General features: G+C 41.3%; 1 protein-coding gene across 4 annotated transcripts in view; it reads right to left on the bottom strand.

Moving 5' to 3' along the window:
• The window catches only part of EFR3B (EFR3 homolog B), a 181,960-nt gene that overhangs the window by 77,431 nt on the left and 84,185 nt on the right, over nt 1–20,344 (bottom strand). For 3 of the 4 annotated variants that reach the window (XM_075860833.1, XM_075860835.1, XM_075860834.1), the window contains exons 2-3: nt 11,083–11,159; nt 6,368–6,495 (exon numbers count right to left, since the gene is read on the bottom strand). In XM_075860833.1, the coding sequence (XP_075716948.1) occupies nt 6,368–6,495; nt 11,083–11,159 (205 nt within the window). Of the gene's footprint in view, nt 1–5,609; nt 5,699–6,367; nt 6,496–11,082; nt 11,160–20,344 lie in introns of those variants that run through there. The other variant, XM_075860836.1, reaches the window with a different exon arrangement.

Here is a 20,344-nt window from a genome sequence, read left to right on the forward strand (position 1 = left end):
TCTACTATGTCTCTGGAAATGGTATGCGAGGCTTGTGATCACTACTGGTGATGATTTATAGATGCAGAAAGGCAGGGGAGACAGCATTAATGTCTCCCCTGCACTGTTCTTTCCAGCCACTCTCATAGGAAGTCCCCGGAACATCTCCATAATGGGATGGTTCTGTTAGGACCATGTCTCTTCATATAAGAAGCTTCTGTAGAGAAGATAATGTGGGTTCTAATGTTGAGGAACACCTAAGATGTTCTGCCAGGCAGAGTTATCTTACTAGTCAGTCTGACCATCGAGGATCAGGACAGGTCAGACTTTGTACGCAGCATTAGTCATGGGCTGAGAACACCCGCAAATCACCACTGCTGCCTGAGGGAGACTCCGAAAAGTAAGTAGTAGCAAAAACTTCCCCAGTGACCACCTTGTTCCCTCCGCTAATGTTTTTGGGGGGCGAGCGGAGGTTTATATTACAGCTCGGCCAAACAGGGTCTTAGTGAGGTTGTAAATCTACGGGGCCACGTACTCATGTTTATGTCCATTAATTTGGCACACTTTATGTCCTCCATTGTAAGACGCAACTTGCCCTAGAACTCCTGTGCAGTAGATAATTTATCACTATTTTCAATATCACTGCTTGTTGTCAGTGATCAACAACAATTATAGTTTACATCCAGAATGAAAACTTGTACAGATCATTTGCAATCTATAGGGCATGTTATAACAGGGAGCTCTGATACATTGTACCAAACCCTACAGCTGTATCAGATAGACATGACAAGGATGGGGTTTCAGCCTCTGACGGCGTTCCCCTGATTTGATATTTTATCTGTGGTGTTACATAGGACTGCAGGTAACATCTAATACATTATCTGTACTCAAAGAGTTATCACTGTTTTATCTGTGGTGTTACATAGGACTGCAGGTAACATCTAATACATTATCTGTACTCAAAGAGTTATCACTGTTTTATCTGTGGTGTTACATAGGACTGCATGTAACATCTAATACATTATCTGTACTCAAAGAGTTATCACTGTGTTATCTGTGGTGTTACATAGGACTGCAGGTAACATCTACTACATTATCTGTACTCAGAGAGCTATCACTGTTATCTGTGGTGTTACATAGGACTGCAGGTAACAACTCTCTGAATACAGATAATGTAGTAGTGTTACCTGCAGTCCTATGTAACACCACAGATAACACAGTGATAACTCTCTGAATACAGATAATGTAGTAATCACTGTGTTATCTGTGGTGTTACATAGGACTGCAGGTAACATCTACTACATTATCTGTACTCAGAGAGTTATCACTGTGTTATCTGTGGTGTTACATAGGACTGCAGGTAACATCCACTACATTATCTGTACTCAGAGAGTTGTCATAGTGCACAATAAAATCAGCACCAAGGAAAGAAACTGAGTTCTACTACATCTGCAGGTAGAGTACTTGGTGCAGCATCAGACCTCTTCACAGTAGCGTCTTACAGATGCCAGAGGAAACCTGAACTAGTGGAGCGAATACAATTCTAAAGCGTTCAATGACAAATTCAGCTCTGCTACATCTCTCCCTACAACCAGCTATAACTGTAGAGTATCCAGAATCATATTCTCTATTCCATCACTCCGTCTCCCGTCACAACTTTTCCTAAAGGCAAACTTCTATCCAATATGCAAACCCCTGGCACAGGCCGGGCACTGGCAGTCGGGTATAGCGAGGGCAGACTCGGCAGCTCCAGTCCCTCTGCAGGAACGGAACATAAAACTGCAATGCAGGGAATCTGCCAACAACCTAGAAGACGAATCAGGGACCGAGTCGAGTGTTACCTGCACCAACAACTCATCTTCACGGAGTGCACGTAGGTTTGGACGTAGGGAACGGAGACGGCGCCTCGAATGCTGCCTGCTGCTCTTCTCCAAAATCCACAGAGCGTCTGAAGCAGAGGACGGGCGGCGCGGCGGGGATCAGACCGTGTGCTGCTGAACAGATGTGTCCTGGGCACGCAGGAATCCTGCACTAATCCACAATCTGAGGGCATTAGGACGACGCAGCTGATGTGCCGCCATTTATTAAGTAGAACGGGGGGGGGTTTAACCACTGGGTCATCCACCGTTCCCGAGAATGGTATTGCCCGCTTCCCGTACCTTACTGGGGGTCTCAGGCATCAGACCCCACCATAGGGCTCTATAGAAACACGGGGTCGTCCACAAGTAGCCGTAAAGTTGCAGCATTCCCGCCAGCCTGGGCGACCTCAATGAAATAAAAAGTTGCAGGTAAGTTGCGACAGTCGCTTGAATTCTGGCCGTGCCGGAATTCTTCCAATTGTCGACAACTTTTCTCCCACTTATAGATAAACATTGAAGTTGTGGTGCACCGTGGAGCACTAGTCTACAAGTCCTTCATAGAGGTTCTGTACTTCACTAAAATTCTGCCCCATAGGTAACAACTGGGACAGGGACCAGGGTGAATCTCTACAGCATATAGTCGTCCTTATTTTGCCTCCCATGCTGGGGCTTGGGTAGGGTTCGCCCAGAAATATCTCTTCCAATTTATCTAAAAATCTCGATTTAAAAAAAAAAAAAATCACCTACCGTTTTGTGTATACAGTTCCTATGCACACCTGTGTGTCTCCATGGTTACAGACTACAAACAAACCCTGTGTAGTCTGATTCTACAGTCATGGTTAACTCTCTTCCATTTTCTACTGTCTGTAGGTTATCAAGAAGAGAAGACACAGGGAGTGGAGTCACAACTGTAGGATCAGACTACACAGGGTTTGTTTGTAGTCTGTAACCTTGGAGAAACATACAGGGGCTGTATACACAAAACGGTACAAGACCGCAAGACCCCGACCCACACAGATCATCATAGGACTCTAGGAGAAGGGACACTAGAGAGAAGTACAGCAGAAATTTGCGAACAGTGACTGCCCAGTGGCGCTACCTAGAGGTGCGGAGGCCTCGGTACCGCTTGCCGACACATTCAGACTATTAGATGCACACACGTTATCACAATCCTTTCAGATAAAAAAAAGTTCAGAGCTCCACAACTTCAGACATTCACTTCAACAGAGCGGGGCTGCAATACCAGATACAACCAGTGAACGTGTGTGGCGCTCTTTTTAAAAGATATCAGCAATGTTTTTCTAATCCTGTAAAACCCTTCATATGGCTCAGTGCTCCCATCTGTGTTAATATGATGAATTATTCACACCCACTCATCATGTCCTCCTGTGCTTCTTCACAGCCTCAGAGGCAGGTGTCATGGAGAGTGCTGTCCTCATACAAGGCAATTATCTCACATACTGTAATAGAGGGGGACGAAGAATCTGCTCTCGTGTACACGCAGCGTGACACTTATAGGCGATACTCTGCAGACAACTGGATATGCAACTGTACTGCTAGCAGACATGTTATATCTTCACCACCACTAGGGGCATTGCATGCCAACTACTATTGCATAAAGAAGAAGTGTGTATATATATATATATATATATATATATATATATATATATATATATATATACACACTACCGTTCAACAGTTTGGGGTCACTCAGACAATTTTGTGTTTTCCATGAAAACTCACGCTTATATTTATCAAATGAGTTGCAAAATGACTAGAAAATATAGTCAAGACATTGACAAGGTTAGAAATAATGATTTTTATTTGTAATAATAATTTTCTCCTTCAGACTTTGCTTTGGTCTTGGAATGCTCCATTTGCAGCAATTCCAGCATTGCAGACCTTTGGCATTCTAGCTGTTAATTTGCTGAGGTAATCGGGAGAAATTTCACCCCATGCTTCCAGAAGCCCCTCCCACAAGTTGGATTGGCTTGATGGGCACTTCTTGCGTACCATACGGTCAAGCTGCTCCCACAACAGCTCTATGGGGTTGAGATCTGGTGACTGCGCTGGCCACTCCATTACAAATAGAATACCAGCTGCCGGCTTCTTCCCTAAATAGTTCTTGCATAATTTGGAGGTACGCTTTGGGTCATTGTCCTGTTGTAGGATGAAATTGGCTCCAATCAAGCGCTGTCCACAGGGTATGGCATGGCGTTGCAAAATGGAGTGATAGCCTTCCTTATTCAAAATCCCTTTTACCTTGTACAAATCTCCCACTTTACCAGGAGCAAAGCAACCCCAGACCATCACATGACCTCCACCATGCTTGACAGATGGCGTCAGTCACTCTTCCAGCATCTTTTCAGTTGTTCTGCGTCTCACAAATGTTCTTCTGTGTGACCCAAACACCTCAAACTTCGATTAGTCTGTCCATAACACTTTTTTCCAATCTTCCTCTGTCCAATGTCTGTGTGCTTTTGCCCATATTAATCTTTTCCTTTTATTAGCCAGTCTCCGATATGGCTTATTCTTTGCCACTCTGCCCTGAAGGCCAGCATCCCGGAGTCGCCTCTTCACTGTAGACGTTGACACTGGCGTTTTGCGGGTACTATTTAATGAAGCTGCCAGTTGAGGACCTGTGAGGCGTCTATTTCTCAAACTAGAGACTCTAATGTACTTGTCTTGTTGCTCAGTTGTGCAGCGGGGCCTCCCACTTCTCTTTCTACTCTGGTTAGAGCCTGTGTGTGCTGTCCTCTGAAGGGAGTAGTACACACCGTTGTAGGAAATCTTCAGTTTCTTGGCAATTTCTCGCATGGAATAGCCTTCATTTCTAAGATCAAGAATAGACTGTCGAGTTTCACATGAAAGCTCTCTTTTTCTAGCCATTTGGAGAGTTTAATCGAACCCACAAATGTAATGTTCCAGATTCTCAACTAGCTCAAAGAAAGGTCAGTTTTATAGCTCCTCTAAACAGCAAAACTGTTTACAGCGGTGCTAACATAATTGAGTTACATCCTGTATTATACTCCAGAGCTGCACTCACTATTCTGCTGGTGGAGTCACTGTGTACACACATTACATTACTTATCCTGCACTGATCTTGCGTTATATCCTGTATTATACTCCAGAGCTGCACTCACTATTCTGCTGGTGGAGTCACTGTGTACATACATTACATTACTTATCCTGTACTGATCCTGAGTTACATCCTGTATTATACTCCAGAGCTGTACTCACTATTCTGCTGGTGGAGTCACTGTACACATACATTACATTACTTATCCTGTACTGATCCTGTGTTACATCCTGTATTATACTCCAGAGCTGCACTCACTATTCTGCTGGTGGAGTCACTGTGTACATACATTACATTACTTATCCTGTACTGATCCTGAGTTACATCCTGTATTATACTCCAGAGCTGCACTCACTATTCTGCTGGTGGAGTCACTGTGTACATACATTACATTACTTATCCTGTATTGATGCTGAGTTACATCCTGTATTATACTCCGGAGCTGTACTCACTATTCTGCTGGTGGAGTCACTGTGTACATACATTACTCTGATATTATTCTGTAGCAGATGTTACCTGCAGTCCTATGTAACCCCACAAAAATCACATAGTAACAACTCTCTAAGAACACATAATACAGTCGATTTACCATCAGTACCATATGTAACAACACAGATAACACAATTGGATACCCATGAGCTGCGACAAACTCAGCTTTGTAGATTTGTCCAATGGGTTTTTACAATACTTACTTTCTGCCTCTCAGAACTCTTAGATGAATTCCGGACTATCGGTTCTCTGGACCATCTGGTGTTGCACTAAAGGCACCTTATTGTTCTAGATAACAGCTGGTATCTGATAACTGCCTCGTTAGACTACAGAGGGAATAACAGAGAAGCCTCCTCCTCCGCGTTCACTTCACCCAGGATTATAATTGATGGTGGGAGAAGAAAGCTTTTATCTGTTATTATACATCATTAGTGCTCCTTTTTCTGCGCGTTGACATTCTGCAGAATAATCCCACGTGACTGTCACGTCTATGGTAACTAGAATCTGCCTCTAACCCACCCATTAACATTCACTTCTATTAAAGTGCAACTCAAGATTGAGTCACATCAGTAGTATACATAGAAGCGAGCGGGCCCCATAGCAATGATTAAAATGGGGTTCCCTTCAGGTGCTAGTTCAAACCACCATACCCCAAATCACCTGGAGCATGTGGTGTAGATTTGCCTCAATCTTCTCCCCATGATACTTGTGTTAATTTCCTACACTCTTGGTTGCTAACATTTTAGGGTCTGTAGACCATGCACAGGTTCTCACGATTCATTAAATTGAGGTATGAGTCCAATATGGGCTCAGCCCCCTCTCTCCAGGGGTGCATTAACATTTGCATAGGCTGCCTCTATGTTATGTACGCCCTTGGGTCACCTGGTTGGGAACGTAAAATGAAAAAGTTACAATGTGGCTCTGAATTTACAGTGAATAATGTCAGGGGTGGTGGTCGTACCCATAGCGGTGCCTGGACACATCTCTGCTGAGCCGCTCCGAGAGGTAGGCGCCAATACGGTCCAGTTTTTCAGGAGCTGAAAGTGCGTAAAAAGTCAACTTCTCCATGTTCGCTTTGACCAGACCATCCTGTAGAGATCACAAGAGACACAAGATCAACCATCACTGATACAACATAATAGAGTCAAAAACAAAAGCCTTTCATAATCTGATGACACGGGCACCACCATTACCCCTGTTATCTGCTCTAACATTGTTTTCAAACAACAATTTACAAAATCCTACAGGTAAAATCTACATCTGGTTGATTTTGAGGTAAAGGATATTTTCTTCTCCATTCAGGCCTAAAGTTAAATAAAAAATACTGCTGATTCTAAATGCAGGTTTAGATATGATTAAAGAAATAAAGAGGGGGGTGGGGGAGGACTCAAAATTGGTACCAAAAAGGTTGTGAAGAGTATATGTGAACTTACTCAACTTTAAAGGGGTGTATAGTTATCAGAGAAGAATAACACAACATTAACAGCGCATAATAAAATATATATAATAAATGCACTTTACATTAATACAATACAGTAATATATAATATTGTATATTTATTATAGTATAAGACGGTAATACAATATAATACCAGTGCTGGACAAAATACTGTACTCCGATTGGACTTCTTTCAAAACAACCCAAAAAATTATAATTATATATATATATATATATATATATATATATATAAAATACATGATAAACATATAGCAATATACTATAATGTAGTATAATATATTGTAATACAATGTGGTGTAATATAATGTGGTGTAATATAATGTGGTGTAATATAATGTGGTGTAATATAATGTGGTGTAATATAATGTGGTGTAATATAATATAGTGTGGTGTAATATAATGTGGTGTAATATAATGTGGTGTAATATAATGTGGTGTAATATAATGTAGTGTAATATAATGTGGTGTAATATAATATAGTGTGGTGTAATATAATGTGGTGTAATATAATGTGGTGTAATATAATGTGGTGTAATATAATGTGGTGTAATATAATGTAGTGTAATATAATGTGGTGTAATATAATATAGTGTGGTGTAATATAATGTGGTGTAATATAATGTGGTGTAATATAATGTGGTGTAATATAATGTGGTGTAATATAATGTGGTGTAATATAATGTGGTGTAATATAATGTGGTGTAATATAATGTGGTGTAATATAATGTGGTGTAATACAATGTGGTGTAATACAATGTGGTGTAATACAATGTGGTGTAATACAATGTGGTGTAATACAATGTGGTGTAATATAATGTGGTGTAATATAATGTAGTGTAATATAATGTAGTGTAATATAATGTAGTGTAATATAATGTGGTGTAATATAATGTGGTGTAATATAATGTGGTGTAATATAATGTAGTGTAATATAATGTAGTGTAATATAATGTGGTGTAATATAATGTGGTGTAATATAATGTGGTGTAATATAATGTGGTGTAATATAATGTGGTGTAATATAATGTAGTGTAATATAATGTAGTGTAATATAATGTAGTGTAATATAATGTAGTGTAATATAATGTAGTGTAATATAATGTAGTGTAATATAATGTAGTGTAATATAATGTGGTGTAATATAATGTGGTGTAATATAATGTGGTGTAATATAATGTAGTGTAATATAATGTAGTGTAATATAATGTGGTGTAATATAATGTGGTGTAATATAATGTAGTGTAATATAATGTGGTGTAATATAATGTGGTGTAATATAATGTGGTGTAATATAATGTGGTGTAATATAATGTGGTGTAATATAATGTAGTGTAATATAATGTAGTGTAATATAATGTAGTGTAATATAATGTAGTGTAATATAATGTGGTGTAATATAATGTAGTGTAATATAATGTAGTGTAATATAATGTGGTGTAATATAATGTAGTGTAATATAATGTAGTGTAATATAATGTGGTGTAATATAATGTGGTGTAATATAATGTGGTGTAATATAATGTGGTGTAATATAATGTAGTGTAATATAATGTAGTGTAATATAATGTGGTGTAATATAATGTGGTGTAATATAATGTGGTGTAATATAATGTAGTGTAATATAATGTGGTGTAATATAATGTGGTGTAATATAATGTAGTGTAATATAATGTAGTGTAATATAATGTGGTGTAATATAATGTAGTGTAATATAATGTGGTGTAATATAATGTGGTGTAATATAATGTGGTGTAATATAATGTGGTGTAATATAATGTGGTGTAATATAATGTGGTGTAATATAATGTGGTGTAATATAATGTGGTGTAATATAATGTGGTGTAATATAATGTGGTGTAATATAATGTGGTGTAATATAATGTGGTGTAATATAATGTGGTGTAATATAATGTGGTGTAATATAATGTGGTGTAATATAATGTGGTGTAATATAGTGTGGTGTAATATAATGTGGTGTAATATAATGTGGTGTAATATAATGTAGTGTAATATAATGTAGTGTAATATAATGTGGTGTAATATAATGTGGTGTAATATAATGTGGTGTAATATAATGTAGTGTAATATAATATAGTGTGGTGTAATATAATGTGGTGTAATATAATGTGGTGTAATATAATGTGGTGTAATATAATGTGGTGTAATATAATGTGGTGTAATATAATGTGGTGTAATATAATGTAGTGTAATATAATATAGTGTGGTGTAATATAATGTGGTGTAATATAATGTGGTGTAATATAATGTGGTGTAATATAATGTGGTGTAATATAATGTGGTGTAATATAATGTAGTGTAATATAATGTAGTGTAATATAATGTGGTGTAATATAATGTGGTGTAATATAATGTGGTGTAATATAATGTGGTGTAATATAATGTAGTGTAATATAATGTGGTGTAATATAATGTGGTGTAATATAATGTGGTGTAATATAATGTGGTGTAATATAATGTGGTGTAATATAATGTAGTGTAATATAATATAATGTGGTGTAATATAATGTGGTGTAATATAATGTGGTGTAATATAATGTGGTGTAATATAATGTGGTGTAATATAATGTGGTGTAATATAATGTGGTGTAATATAATGTGGTGTAATATAATGTGGTGTAATATAATGTGGTGTAATATAATGTGGTGTAATATAATGTGGTGTAATATAATGTAGTGTAATATAATGTAGTGTAATATAATGTAGTGTAATATAATGTGGTGTAATATAATGTGGTGTAATATAATGTGGTGTAATATAATGTAGTGTAATATAATATAGTGTGGTGTAATATAATGTGGTGTAATATAATGTGGTGTAATATAATGTGGTGTAATATAATGTGGTGTAATATAATGTGGTGTAATATAATGTGGTGTAATATAATGTGGTGTAATATAATGTGGTGTAATATAATGTGGTGTAATATAATATAGTGTGGTGTAATATAATGTGGTGTAATATAATGTGGTGTAATATAATGTGGTGTAATATAATGTAGTGTAATATAATGTGGTGTAATATAATGTGGTGTAATATAATGTGGTGTAATATAATGTAGTGTAATATAATGTAGTGTAATATAATGTGGTGTAATATAATGCGGTGTAATATAATGTAGTGTAATATAATGTGGTGTAATATAATGTGGTGTAATATAATGTGGTGTAATATAATGTGGTGTAATATACAGTTATCTAATGTTAGGACTTGTTATACAGTCTATAGTAGGTGCGGCCATGATGATTGCATTAGATCCTCTTTCTCTGTTACATCATTAGTTATTTTCATCTTGATTTTCCTTTTCGAGGAACATATTCCCCTGCGGCCCGGATCTCGGCCTCTGGATCTCGGCCTCTGGATCTCGGCCTCTGGATCTCGGCCTCTGGATCTCGGCCTCTGGATCTCGGCCTCTGGATCTCGGCCTCTGGATCTCGGCCTCTGGATCTCGGCCTCTGGATCTCGGCCTCTGGATCTCGGCCTCTGGATCTCGGCCTCTGGATCTCGGCCTCCGGAGCTCGCTCAGCGTATTTGCGTTTCGCTCCTGACAGTAATGATGTGACGTCTCCTCTCCCGACCTCCCAATGTCCCCAGACTTTGTAACCTGCGTTTTCATCTCCCCTCATAGATGACTGTGCAAGAAGATAAGACTCATTCCCAACCTGCAGCTCTTTAAATATACTGCCCCCATTGTGTACACTGCTTAGCAACTCATTGTGGGTGGGACTGCTGTGTGATTGACAGCTCTGTTCATCAGGTCCTATTATGCCTCAGTGTGACAATATTGTTTCCAATGCTGTGTTATATCCCGAACCAGCAACACAAAATACACACCACAGCAGCAGGGAGTAAACAGAGGGCGGACCAATCTCCCAAACAGAGCACCCCCTATATGTGGAACGTCCACCAATGAACCCCAGCAATGATGACTGTCAAAATAGGAAGGAACTGCAACATTAGGGTACCTACATTTCCCTATAAGAGTTATCCGGCATCAGAAAAAGGGGGCTGTTTTGATTTTTTTCAAGAAACAGCGCCACTCTTGTTTATAGGCTGTGTCTGGTATTGCAGCTCGACCCGATTCAAGTGAATTTAGCTGCAATATCAGGCATAGCCATGGACAAGAGTGGCGCTGTTTCACCAAAAGGAAGTGGCTGCACGTATAAACCATCTGTGGAAGGAAATGGTCAAACTCTCACCTCTGAATCCTCCGGGAAGATATTGTCCACGAGTCTTTTGTAGCGGGGACGGAGCGCTCCACAGCAGCCACACACCCCTGGAGGGAGAACGTAGTCATTAATATGAATGTTGTGTATTACGGAGCAGGACAATAACCTGTGAGACGACCTTCACCGCTACGACCTTGACCACTAATAACGGAGGACAAATGTATAAAAGTAAGATGAGAATTCTGACCGGAGGAGCAGAAGTTATAAGGATTATTATCACCCACAATTCCACTCTTCTACTGCCCTGCCTGTGTAAGTGTCAGTCTTCACTGCAGGTCTGGTATTCCATTCAGGAGCCACAGACCAAGTAACAGATTTACTGAATAAACTGAAAAATAAAGAGTAACAGCAGAAGATGACCCGGCACGTCAGAATCAGTAAGGGAGAAATGTAGGGGTAACAATCACATGGGGGCGTCAGGCTCGGGCACTTGGGGTCAGTTCATACGTTGCGTGAATAGTGCGCAACAGAATTTGTTTTGGAAAAATCGGCAGCAAATCCGGCAGCAGCAAAGTGGATGAGATAAAACAAGTCTCCTCCACACGGAGCGGAAAGAACGCCTGACCTGCGGTGCGGAGACTTATTCCGCAGGATGTCAATTGTATTTGTGTAATCGCTGCTTATTTGTTGCGGGATTTCCCCATTAAACTCAATGGGAGGTAAATCCCGCCACAAACAGCAACCGTTTTTTACAGCGAATCCGCCGCAAAAATCGCAACTCAGAAAAACAAACAAACTCGTACTTACCCAGAAGTCTGTGTTTCTTCCTCCAGAGCGGCCTCCTGGGATGATGTTTCATCCCATGTGACCGCTGCAGCCAATCACAGGCTAATACATTGTTCTAGAAGTTTCTGTGGCTGATACATTGCTCTAGAAGTTTCTGTGGCTGATACATTGCTCTAGAAGTTTCTGTGGCTGATATATTGTTCTAGAAGTTTCTGTGGCTGATATATTGTTCTAGAAGTTTCTGTGGCTGATACATTGTTCTAGAAGTTTCTGTGGCTGATACATTGCTCTAGAAGTTTCTGTGGCTGATATATTGTTCTAGCAGTTTCTGTGGCTGATACATTGTTCTAGAAGTTTCTGTGGCTGATATATTGTTCTAGAAGTTTCTGTGGCTGATATATTGTTCTAGCAGTTTCTGTGGCTGATACATTGTTCTAGAAGTTTCTGTGGCTGATACATTGCTCTAGAAGTTTCTGTGGCTGATATATTGTTCTAGCAGTTTCTGTGGCTGATACATTGTTCTAGAAGTTTCTGTGGCTGATATATTGTTCTAGAAGTTTCTGTGGCTGATATATTGTTCTAGCAGTTTCTGTGGCTGATACATTGTTCTAGAAGTTTCTGTGGCTGATATATTGTTCTAGAAGTTTCTGTGGCCGATACATTGTTCTAGAAGTTTCTGTGGCTGATACATTGTTCTAGAAGTTTCTGTGGCTGATACATTGCTCTAGAAGTTTCTGTGGCTGATACATTGCTCTAGAAGTTTCTGTGGCTGATATATTGTTCTAGCAGTTTCTGTGGCTGATACATTGTTCTAGAAGTTTCTGTGGCGGATATATTGTTCTAGAGGTTTCTGTGGCTGATACATTGTTCTAGAAGTTTTTGTGGCGGATATATTGTTCTAGAAGTTTCTGTGGCTGATACATTGTTCTAGAAGTTTCTGAGGCGGATATATTGTTCTAGAAGTTTCTGTGGCTGATACATTGCTCTAGAAGTTTCTGTGGCTGATATATTGTTCTAGAGGTTTCTGTGGCTGATACATTGTTCTAGAAGTTTCTGTGGCTGATACATTGTTCTAGAAGTTTCTGTGGCTGATATATTGTTTTAGAGGTTTCTGTGGCTGATACATTGTTCTAGAAGTTTCTGCGGCTGATACATTGTTCTAGAAGTTTCTGAGGCGGATATATTGTTCTAGAAGTTTCTGTGGCTGATACATTGTTCTAGAAGTTTCTGCGGCTGATATATTGTTCTAGAAGTTTCTGCGGCTGATACATTGTTCTAGAAGTTTCTGAGGCGGATATATTGTTCTAGAAGTTTCTGTGGCTGATACATTGTTCTAGAAGTTTCTGCGGCTGATACATTGTTCTAGAAGTTTCTGCGGCTGATATATTGTTCTAGAAGTTTCTGTGGCTGATACATTGTTCTAGAAGTTTCTGTGGCTGATACATTGTTCTAGAAGTTTCTGAGGCGGATATATTGTTCTAGAAGTTTCTGTGGCTGATACATTGTTCTAGAAGTTTCTGCGGCTGATATATTGTTCTAGAAGTTTCTGCGGCTGATACATTGTTCTAGAAGTTTCTGAGGCGGATATATTGTTCTAGAAGTTTCTGTGGCTGATATATTGTTCTAGAAGTTTCTGTGGCTGATATATTGTTCTAGAAGTTTCTGTGGCTGATACATTGCTCTAGAAGTTTCTGCGGCTGATATATTGTTCTAGAAGTTTCTGCGGCAGATACATTGTTCTAGAAGTTTCTGCGGCAGATACATTGTTCTAGAAGTTTTTGTGGCTGATACATTGTTCTTAGTTTCCGCGGCTGATACATTGTTCTTAGTTTCCGCGGCTGATACATTGTTCTAGAAGTTTCTGTGGCTGATACATTGTTCTAGAAGTTTCTGTGGCTGATACATTGTTCTAGAAGTTTCTGTGGCTGATACATTGTTCTAGAAGTTTCTGTGGCTGATACATTGCTCTAGACGTTTCTGTGGCTGATACATTGCTCTAGACGTTTCTGTGGCTGATACATTGTTCTAGAAGTTTCTGTGGCTGATACATTGTTCTAGAAGTTTCTGTGGCTGATACATTGCTCTAGACGTTTCTGTGGCTGATACATTGCTCTAGACGTTTCTGTGGCTGATACATTGCTCTAGAAGTTTCTGTGGCTGATACATTGTTCTAGAAGTTTCTGTGGCTGATACATTGCTCTAGAAGTTTCTGTGGCTGATACATTGCTCTAGACGTTTCTGTGGCTGATACATTGCTCTAGACGTTTCTGTGGCTGATACATTCTTTGGGGTATCTGACTTTTTTATGTGGGAGTCTTGGCGGGAATGGCACTGAGCAGTTTAGGGTGAACCAAGATATCAGAATACCGCAGCGCATGGAATTGTGGGTAGACACCGGATTGGTGAATGGAGTTGGTAATTTGAATATGACTTTGTAATCTCATCGGGGGCAGTGCCGTATCTGTGGCGCTCCTGGTGGGTAGAATGTAGGTGAAGCCTTCGCCTCCTGTATCCTCCTCAGCAATGATAATAGTCACGCAGTCCCCGGGCTCCAGATAGGAGTCACAGCGCGGCGCTGATAGTAACACCCGCGTCTATCACAATCTACGGAGACGCTTCACAGCGTACAAAACCAGGGGCGGTTTAACCCATTCCTACCCATGGCTGGCAATAGCATACAATGGCCTGCGACACCCGACTATACGCAATCCAGCACATTATAAAGATTTGGGGGTTTTCACAAAAGATTCCCGACAAAGTCTGTGACTAAATACCATTTACCCCTAAAATCAAGAAGTCCTTGAGTTGTCCTTGAGAAATAATTTAGCTTTTCCAGTCTCCTGAATGGCGCTCCTGCCTAGTATCGATCCCTCGCCTGATTCTGGATCACTGATCAAAATGGGCCCAACCCTGGTTGGTCTTAAAGGGGTTGTCCGGGGTGTAGAATCCATAATGGCTTTCTTCCAAAAACAGCGCCACACCTGTCCACAGGTTGTGTGTGGTATTGCAGCTCAGCTCCATTCACTTCAATAGAGCCAAACTGCAATACCGGATACAACCTATAGACAGGTGTGGCGCTGTTTTTTGGAAGAAAGCAGCCATGTTTTTCCAACGCCTTTAAGACTAACCAGGGCTCGGCCCCCTCTCTCTCCAAGGGCCACATAGCAGCCGCCTAGTCTTCCTCTATGGTGAATAAGTCTTTGTGAAGGTAACAAGTCCAGCGGGAAATATAATGGCAGGCATGTCAGCTGTCACCCAGCGTTCTCAGAAACTGCCCGATAATGGCTGTCATGTTATTCTGCTTCTTATAAAAGCAGTCCAGTCAGCAAGGGGTTACATGAGCTGCAGTACCAGGCATAGCCACACTATGGCGCTGTGCCTGGAGAAACAATGAAGGGGTCGCAGCACCCCCCACCCCTCCCCAAGTCATACATTGATAGATTATCCTAAGGATATTCCATTCCATTCGAAGTCCCTGACCCTTAAAAGTTTCTGACTTCCAATAAAATTACCAAGTTCGACAATTCAATATTTCTGCTTGCTGTCAATGGATGGGAACATCCTTCTCTACCTTCAGAGGCTGAAACCCCAAACAGACCAAATAATTCCTCTGTAGCTTATACTCAAGACTGATGCATGTAACCTGCACTGATACACTGTAACAAACAGAATTTTTTTTTGTGCTGCTGATATGTTCATCTCACAGAGAATAGTCTAGACTGGATACAATTGTAGCAATCCCTCAGCTGTGAGAAGTATTAGGTCAGGAGGGGTTTTCAGCTCCTGGGTTTAAAAAAATGATGTTTCCATTTACTGACAGCAAGCAGAGATCTTGAAAATGAAACAAAGTATATGAGAAAGTGTCAGGACTTTTTCCGATACGCTGATTCTCCAGCTGTATGTGATCAGTGATTATTCTTGGTGCTTCCCCTTTAAGAACCTCCCGTCCTGGTCCTTATATCTTTAGGATTGTCCTGTATGTATTTTCTGGCTGCGGACGGGCGAGTTATTCATCTATGGCGGCGGCTGGAGTATTTACAGGAGCGGGATATAATACATGGGGACGATGCATTAGTCTCGGCGCCCTCTGCCATATTCATTCATGATAGATTAATGGTTGGAGATGGCGAAGCGAAATCATGTGACCCGAAGATTAAAGAAAGTCGCCATCGTCTGCACACGTCCGATTTATCCTGGAGTCTAGATGACACTTCAATCCTCAAGGTGCTGATTCTAAGGGTATGTTCACACGGCATATTTTCGGGTGTTTTTCAGGCCGTAAACGCCCGAAAAATCGGAATCGGAACGCGTCCAAACATCTGCCCATTGATTTCAATGGGAAAAACGGCGTTCTGTTCCAATGGGCCGCGGTAAAAATAATGAACATGCCCTATCTTCGGACGTTTACGCCTCTGACCTCCCATTGACATCAATGGGAGGCAGAGAAAGCATATTTTGCGGCGTTTTCACCCGTGGCGCTCAATGGGCGCGAACAAAAAACGCTGCGAAAATCGCTGCAAACCGCGCGCAGGCAGATCAAAATCTGTCCCCTGCAAAAAATTCAGTGTGAATACTAATTCTTGAACACTCATCTCCTGAAATACTCTGTGCTGCAGGTGGGCCCGGCTGATTGTTGCAGTAGGACAGTTACTCACTCCTCTACTTCTAAGGTGGAGTTCACACATGGCAGATTTTGTTGCGGATTTGATGCGGATCTGACTCTTTTTTTGCATTGCAAAGGGTAAAATCTGCATTAAAAATCTGCGACGTGTAAACGGAGGGTAAGGCCGTGTTCACACGCAGTACAAAAAACGGCTGTAAAATACGGAGCTGTTTTCAAGGGATCACAGTCTCTGACTTTCAGCCGTTTTTTATGCATCAGGCGTTTTGTGCTGTTTTACTACTGACCCAATGAAAAACGGCTTTTAAGAGGCATTTTTTACGGGGCGCTTTTTCAAACGGCAGCGTAAAAAATGCCCCGTTGGAACGGAACGCCGTTTTTCCCATTAAAATGGGCAGAAAAACGTCTGAAAATAAGCCATGTGCACATACCCTAATACTCTGCTATTGGGGATTCTGTTCCTTCTCACCTGAAATACTCTGTGCAGCTGGGGATGCTGCTCCTTCCATTATCTAACTCTCAGGGTATGTGCACACACACTAATTACGTCCGTAATTGACGGACGTATTTCGGCCGCAAGTCCCGGACCGAACACAGTGCAGGGAGCCAGGCTCCTAGCATCATAGTTATGTACGACGCTAGGAGTCCCTGCCTCTCTGCAGGACAACTGTCCCGTACTGTAATCATGTTTTCAGTACGGGACAGTAGTTCCACGGAGAGGCAGGGACTCCTAGCATCGTACATAAGTATGATGCTAGGAGCCCGGCTCCCTGCACTGTGTTCGGTCCGGTACTTGCGGCCGAAATACGTCCGTCAATTACGGACGTAATTAGTGTGTGTGCACATACCCTTAGTCTGTAACCTTCCACAAGATCAGTACACTCCTCTCCTGAAATACTCTGTACTGCTAGGGAAACCTGTTCTTTCCACTATGTAACTCTCAGTCTGTGACCTCTCACAAGATCAGTTAATACCTCTACTGAAATACTCTGTGCTGTTTGAGACCCTGTTCCTTCGACTATGTAACTCTCAGTCTGTGGCTTTCTACAAGATCAGTTAATACCTCTCCTGAAATACTCTGTGCTGTTTGAGACCCCGTTTCTTACACTATGTACTTTGTACCATGTACCACTCTGTGCTGCTTGGGACGAAGCTTTTCAAATTAGGTAACGATCAGTCTGTGACCTTCCACCAGATCAACACAATCCTCCCCTAAAATACTCTGTGCTGCTATGGATGCTACTCTTTCCCCTGAAATACTCTGTGCTGCTGGGGATGCTGCTTCTACAAAATCAGCACACTCATCTCCTAAAACACTCTGTGCTGCTAGGGATGCTGCTCTTTACCGCCTGAAATACTCTGTGCTGCTGGGGACCCTGCTTCTATAAAATCACCACACGTCTCTCCTAAAATACTCTGTGCTGCTAGAGATGCTGCTCTTTCCACTCTGTAACTCTCAATCTGTAACCTCCCACAAGGTCAGCACACCCTTCTCCTGAAATACTCTGTACTGCTAGGGAAACCTGTTCCTTCCACTATGTAACTCTGTCTGTGACCTTCCACCAGATCAACACAATCCTCTCCTAAAATACTCTGTGCTGCTAGGGATGCTGCTCTTTACCGCCTGAAATACCCTGTGCAGTTGGAGAGGCTGCTTCTACAAAATCAGCACACTCCCCTCCTAAAATACTCTGTGCTGCTAGGGATGCTGCACTTTCGCACCTGAAATACTCTGTTCTGCTGGGGGACACTGCTTCTGCAATTATATAACTCTCAGTCTGTGACCTTCCACACAATCAGCACACACCTTTCCTGAAATACTCTGTGCTGTTTGAGACCCTGTTCCTTCCACTATGTACCTCCCACTCCTCCTCACATCAGGGAACTACCCCTGGCACACGCAGCCCTGTCCTCGCTTACATCATCACATGAGTGGACGGGTCCAAATCCTTCCCCAATATTAGAACACTTTTATCCTTAAATGCTCTGCGCCACTTTTTACAGATGAGCGCCATCCGGTGGGGAGGTTAGGGTTCATACTGATATTTTTATTGTTTCCTACATCAGATTTCCCTTTTGTAGACGTCGCAACCCATTGTTTACCAGCTATGGAGATTGAACTACAACCTGCAGCATGTAGGGAGTAGTAGTTGGACCCGCGGGCTGCAGACCATTGTGCCTTCTCTGAAGCGGGTGACATTGGCATTTCGCGGCAGGGAGCCCATGTGACCAGGTATTAATTCTTCACATTATTTCGATGCTTTTAAACGGTTTGCTCAGATCGGCTCTCGCAGATTTAGGTCACTGTCGGAGCTGATGGAAAGCTCCCGATCCGGGGGAAGGGATCTTAACAGGATCAGAGGCTGCGTCCAATAGGTTGTGGACATGTCTCTATAAGGGTACGTTCAGACGGAGCAGCTTTTGCTGCAGAATTTGCTAAAAATCAGTCCCATTCATCAGACTAGGGTTGTATCTGCCGCATGTGAATCCAACTAAATATATCCAAGCTGGAGGCAGAAACCGCTGGCTAGTTCTCCCCCAGCTCTGCCTATATACAGGGGCGATGACTGAGGACATGAATACAAAGGTGTTAATATTTATGCAAACCTTCAAAATAGATCTGCTCAGGGGAGATACTAAGGCCCTGTTCACACAGAGTTTTTTTGACGCGGAAACCGCGCCGCAAAACGCGTCAATAACCGCCATAAAATGCCTCCCATTGATTTCAAATCGGAGTTGGACGAGTTTTTTTTACCGGTAAAAAGAAGCGACATGACCCATCTTGAGGCGGTGTCCGCCTCCAAAACCCCATTTCAATTAGTCAGAAAGAGGAAAAAAAACGCCTCGACGAGTGTTTTGACGAGTTTTCGTCAAACCACTGCACAAAAACCGTCTGGAGCAGTTTTTGCAGGAGGAATTTTCCTCCTGCAAAAAACTCTGTGTGAACACAGCCTAAGGAGGAAGGAACAATAAAAATAGAGGTGAACTACACATCCCAGCATCTCAGAATCCAACTACGGAGAATAAAGACCCCACACGTTACAGACACAAATATGGTAAATATTAACCAAATGCCCTCCGATATAAGAGGAACACGAACTTGTACCAATACAGACCTCAAATGATCACATCTCTCATCTGATATACGGCCGGAAATTTAACAAACAAGAATGTTTGCAGCTTCCCGTACAAAGGGTCAATCACTGGCACAGAAAAACTACAGACAGAAAAAACTGTACTGATCCTGAGTAAATAACTGTATTGTACTCCAGAGCTGTACTCACTATTCTGCTTGTGGAGTCACTGTGTACATACATTACATTACTTATCCTGCACTGATCCTGAGTTACATCCTGTATTATACTCCAGAGCTGCACTCACTATTCTGCTGCTGGAGTCACTGTGTACATACATTACATTACTAATCCTGTACTGATCCTGAGTAACATCCTGTATTATACACCAGAGCAGCTCTCACTATTCTGCTGGTGGAGTCACTGTGTACATACATTACATTACTTATCCTGTACTGATCCTGAGTTACATCCTGTATTATACTCCAGAGCTGCACTCACTATTCTGCTGGTGGAGGTACTGTGTACATACATTACATTACTTATCCTGTACTGATCCTGCGTTACATCCTGTATTATACTCCAGAGCTGCACTCACTATTCTGCTGGTGGAGTCACTGTGTACATACATTACTAATCCTGTACTGATCCTGAGTTACATCCTGTATTATACTCCAGAGCCGCACTCACTATTCTGCTGGTGGAGTCACTGTGTACATACATTACATTACTTATCCTGTACTGATCCTGAGTTATATCCTGTATTATACTCCAGAGCTGCACTCACTATTCTGCTGGTGGAGTCACTGTG

This window comes from Rhinoderma darwinii, chromosome 4 (assembly GCF_050947455.1).
Source record: "Rhinoderma darwinii isolate aRhiDar2 chromosome 4, aRhiDar2.hap1, whole genome shotgun sequence".
Classification (NCBI taxonomy): domain Eukaryota; kingdom Metazoa; phylum Chordata; class Amphibia; order Anura; family Rhinodermatidae; genus Rhinoderma; species Rhinoderma darwinii.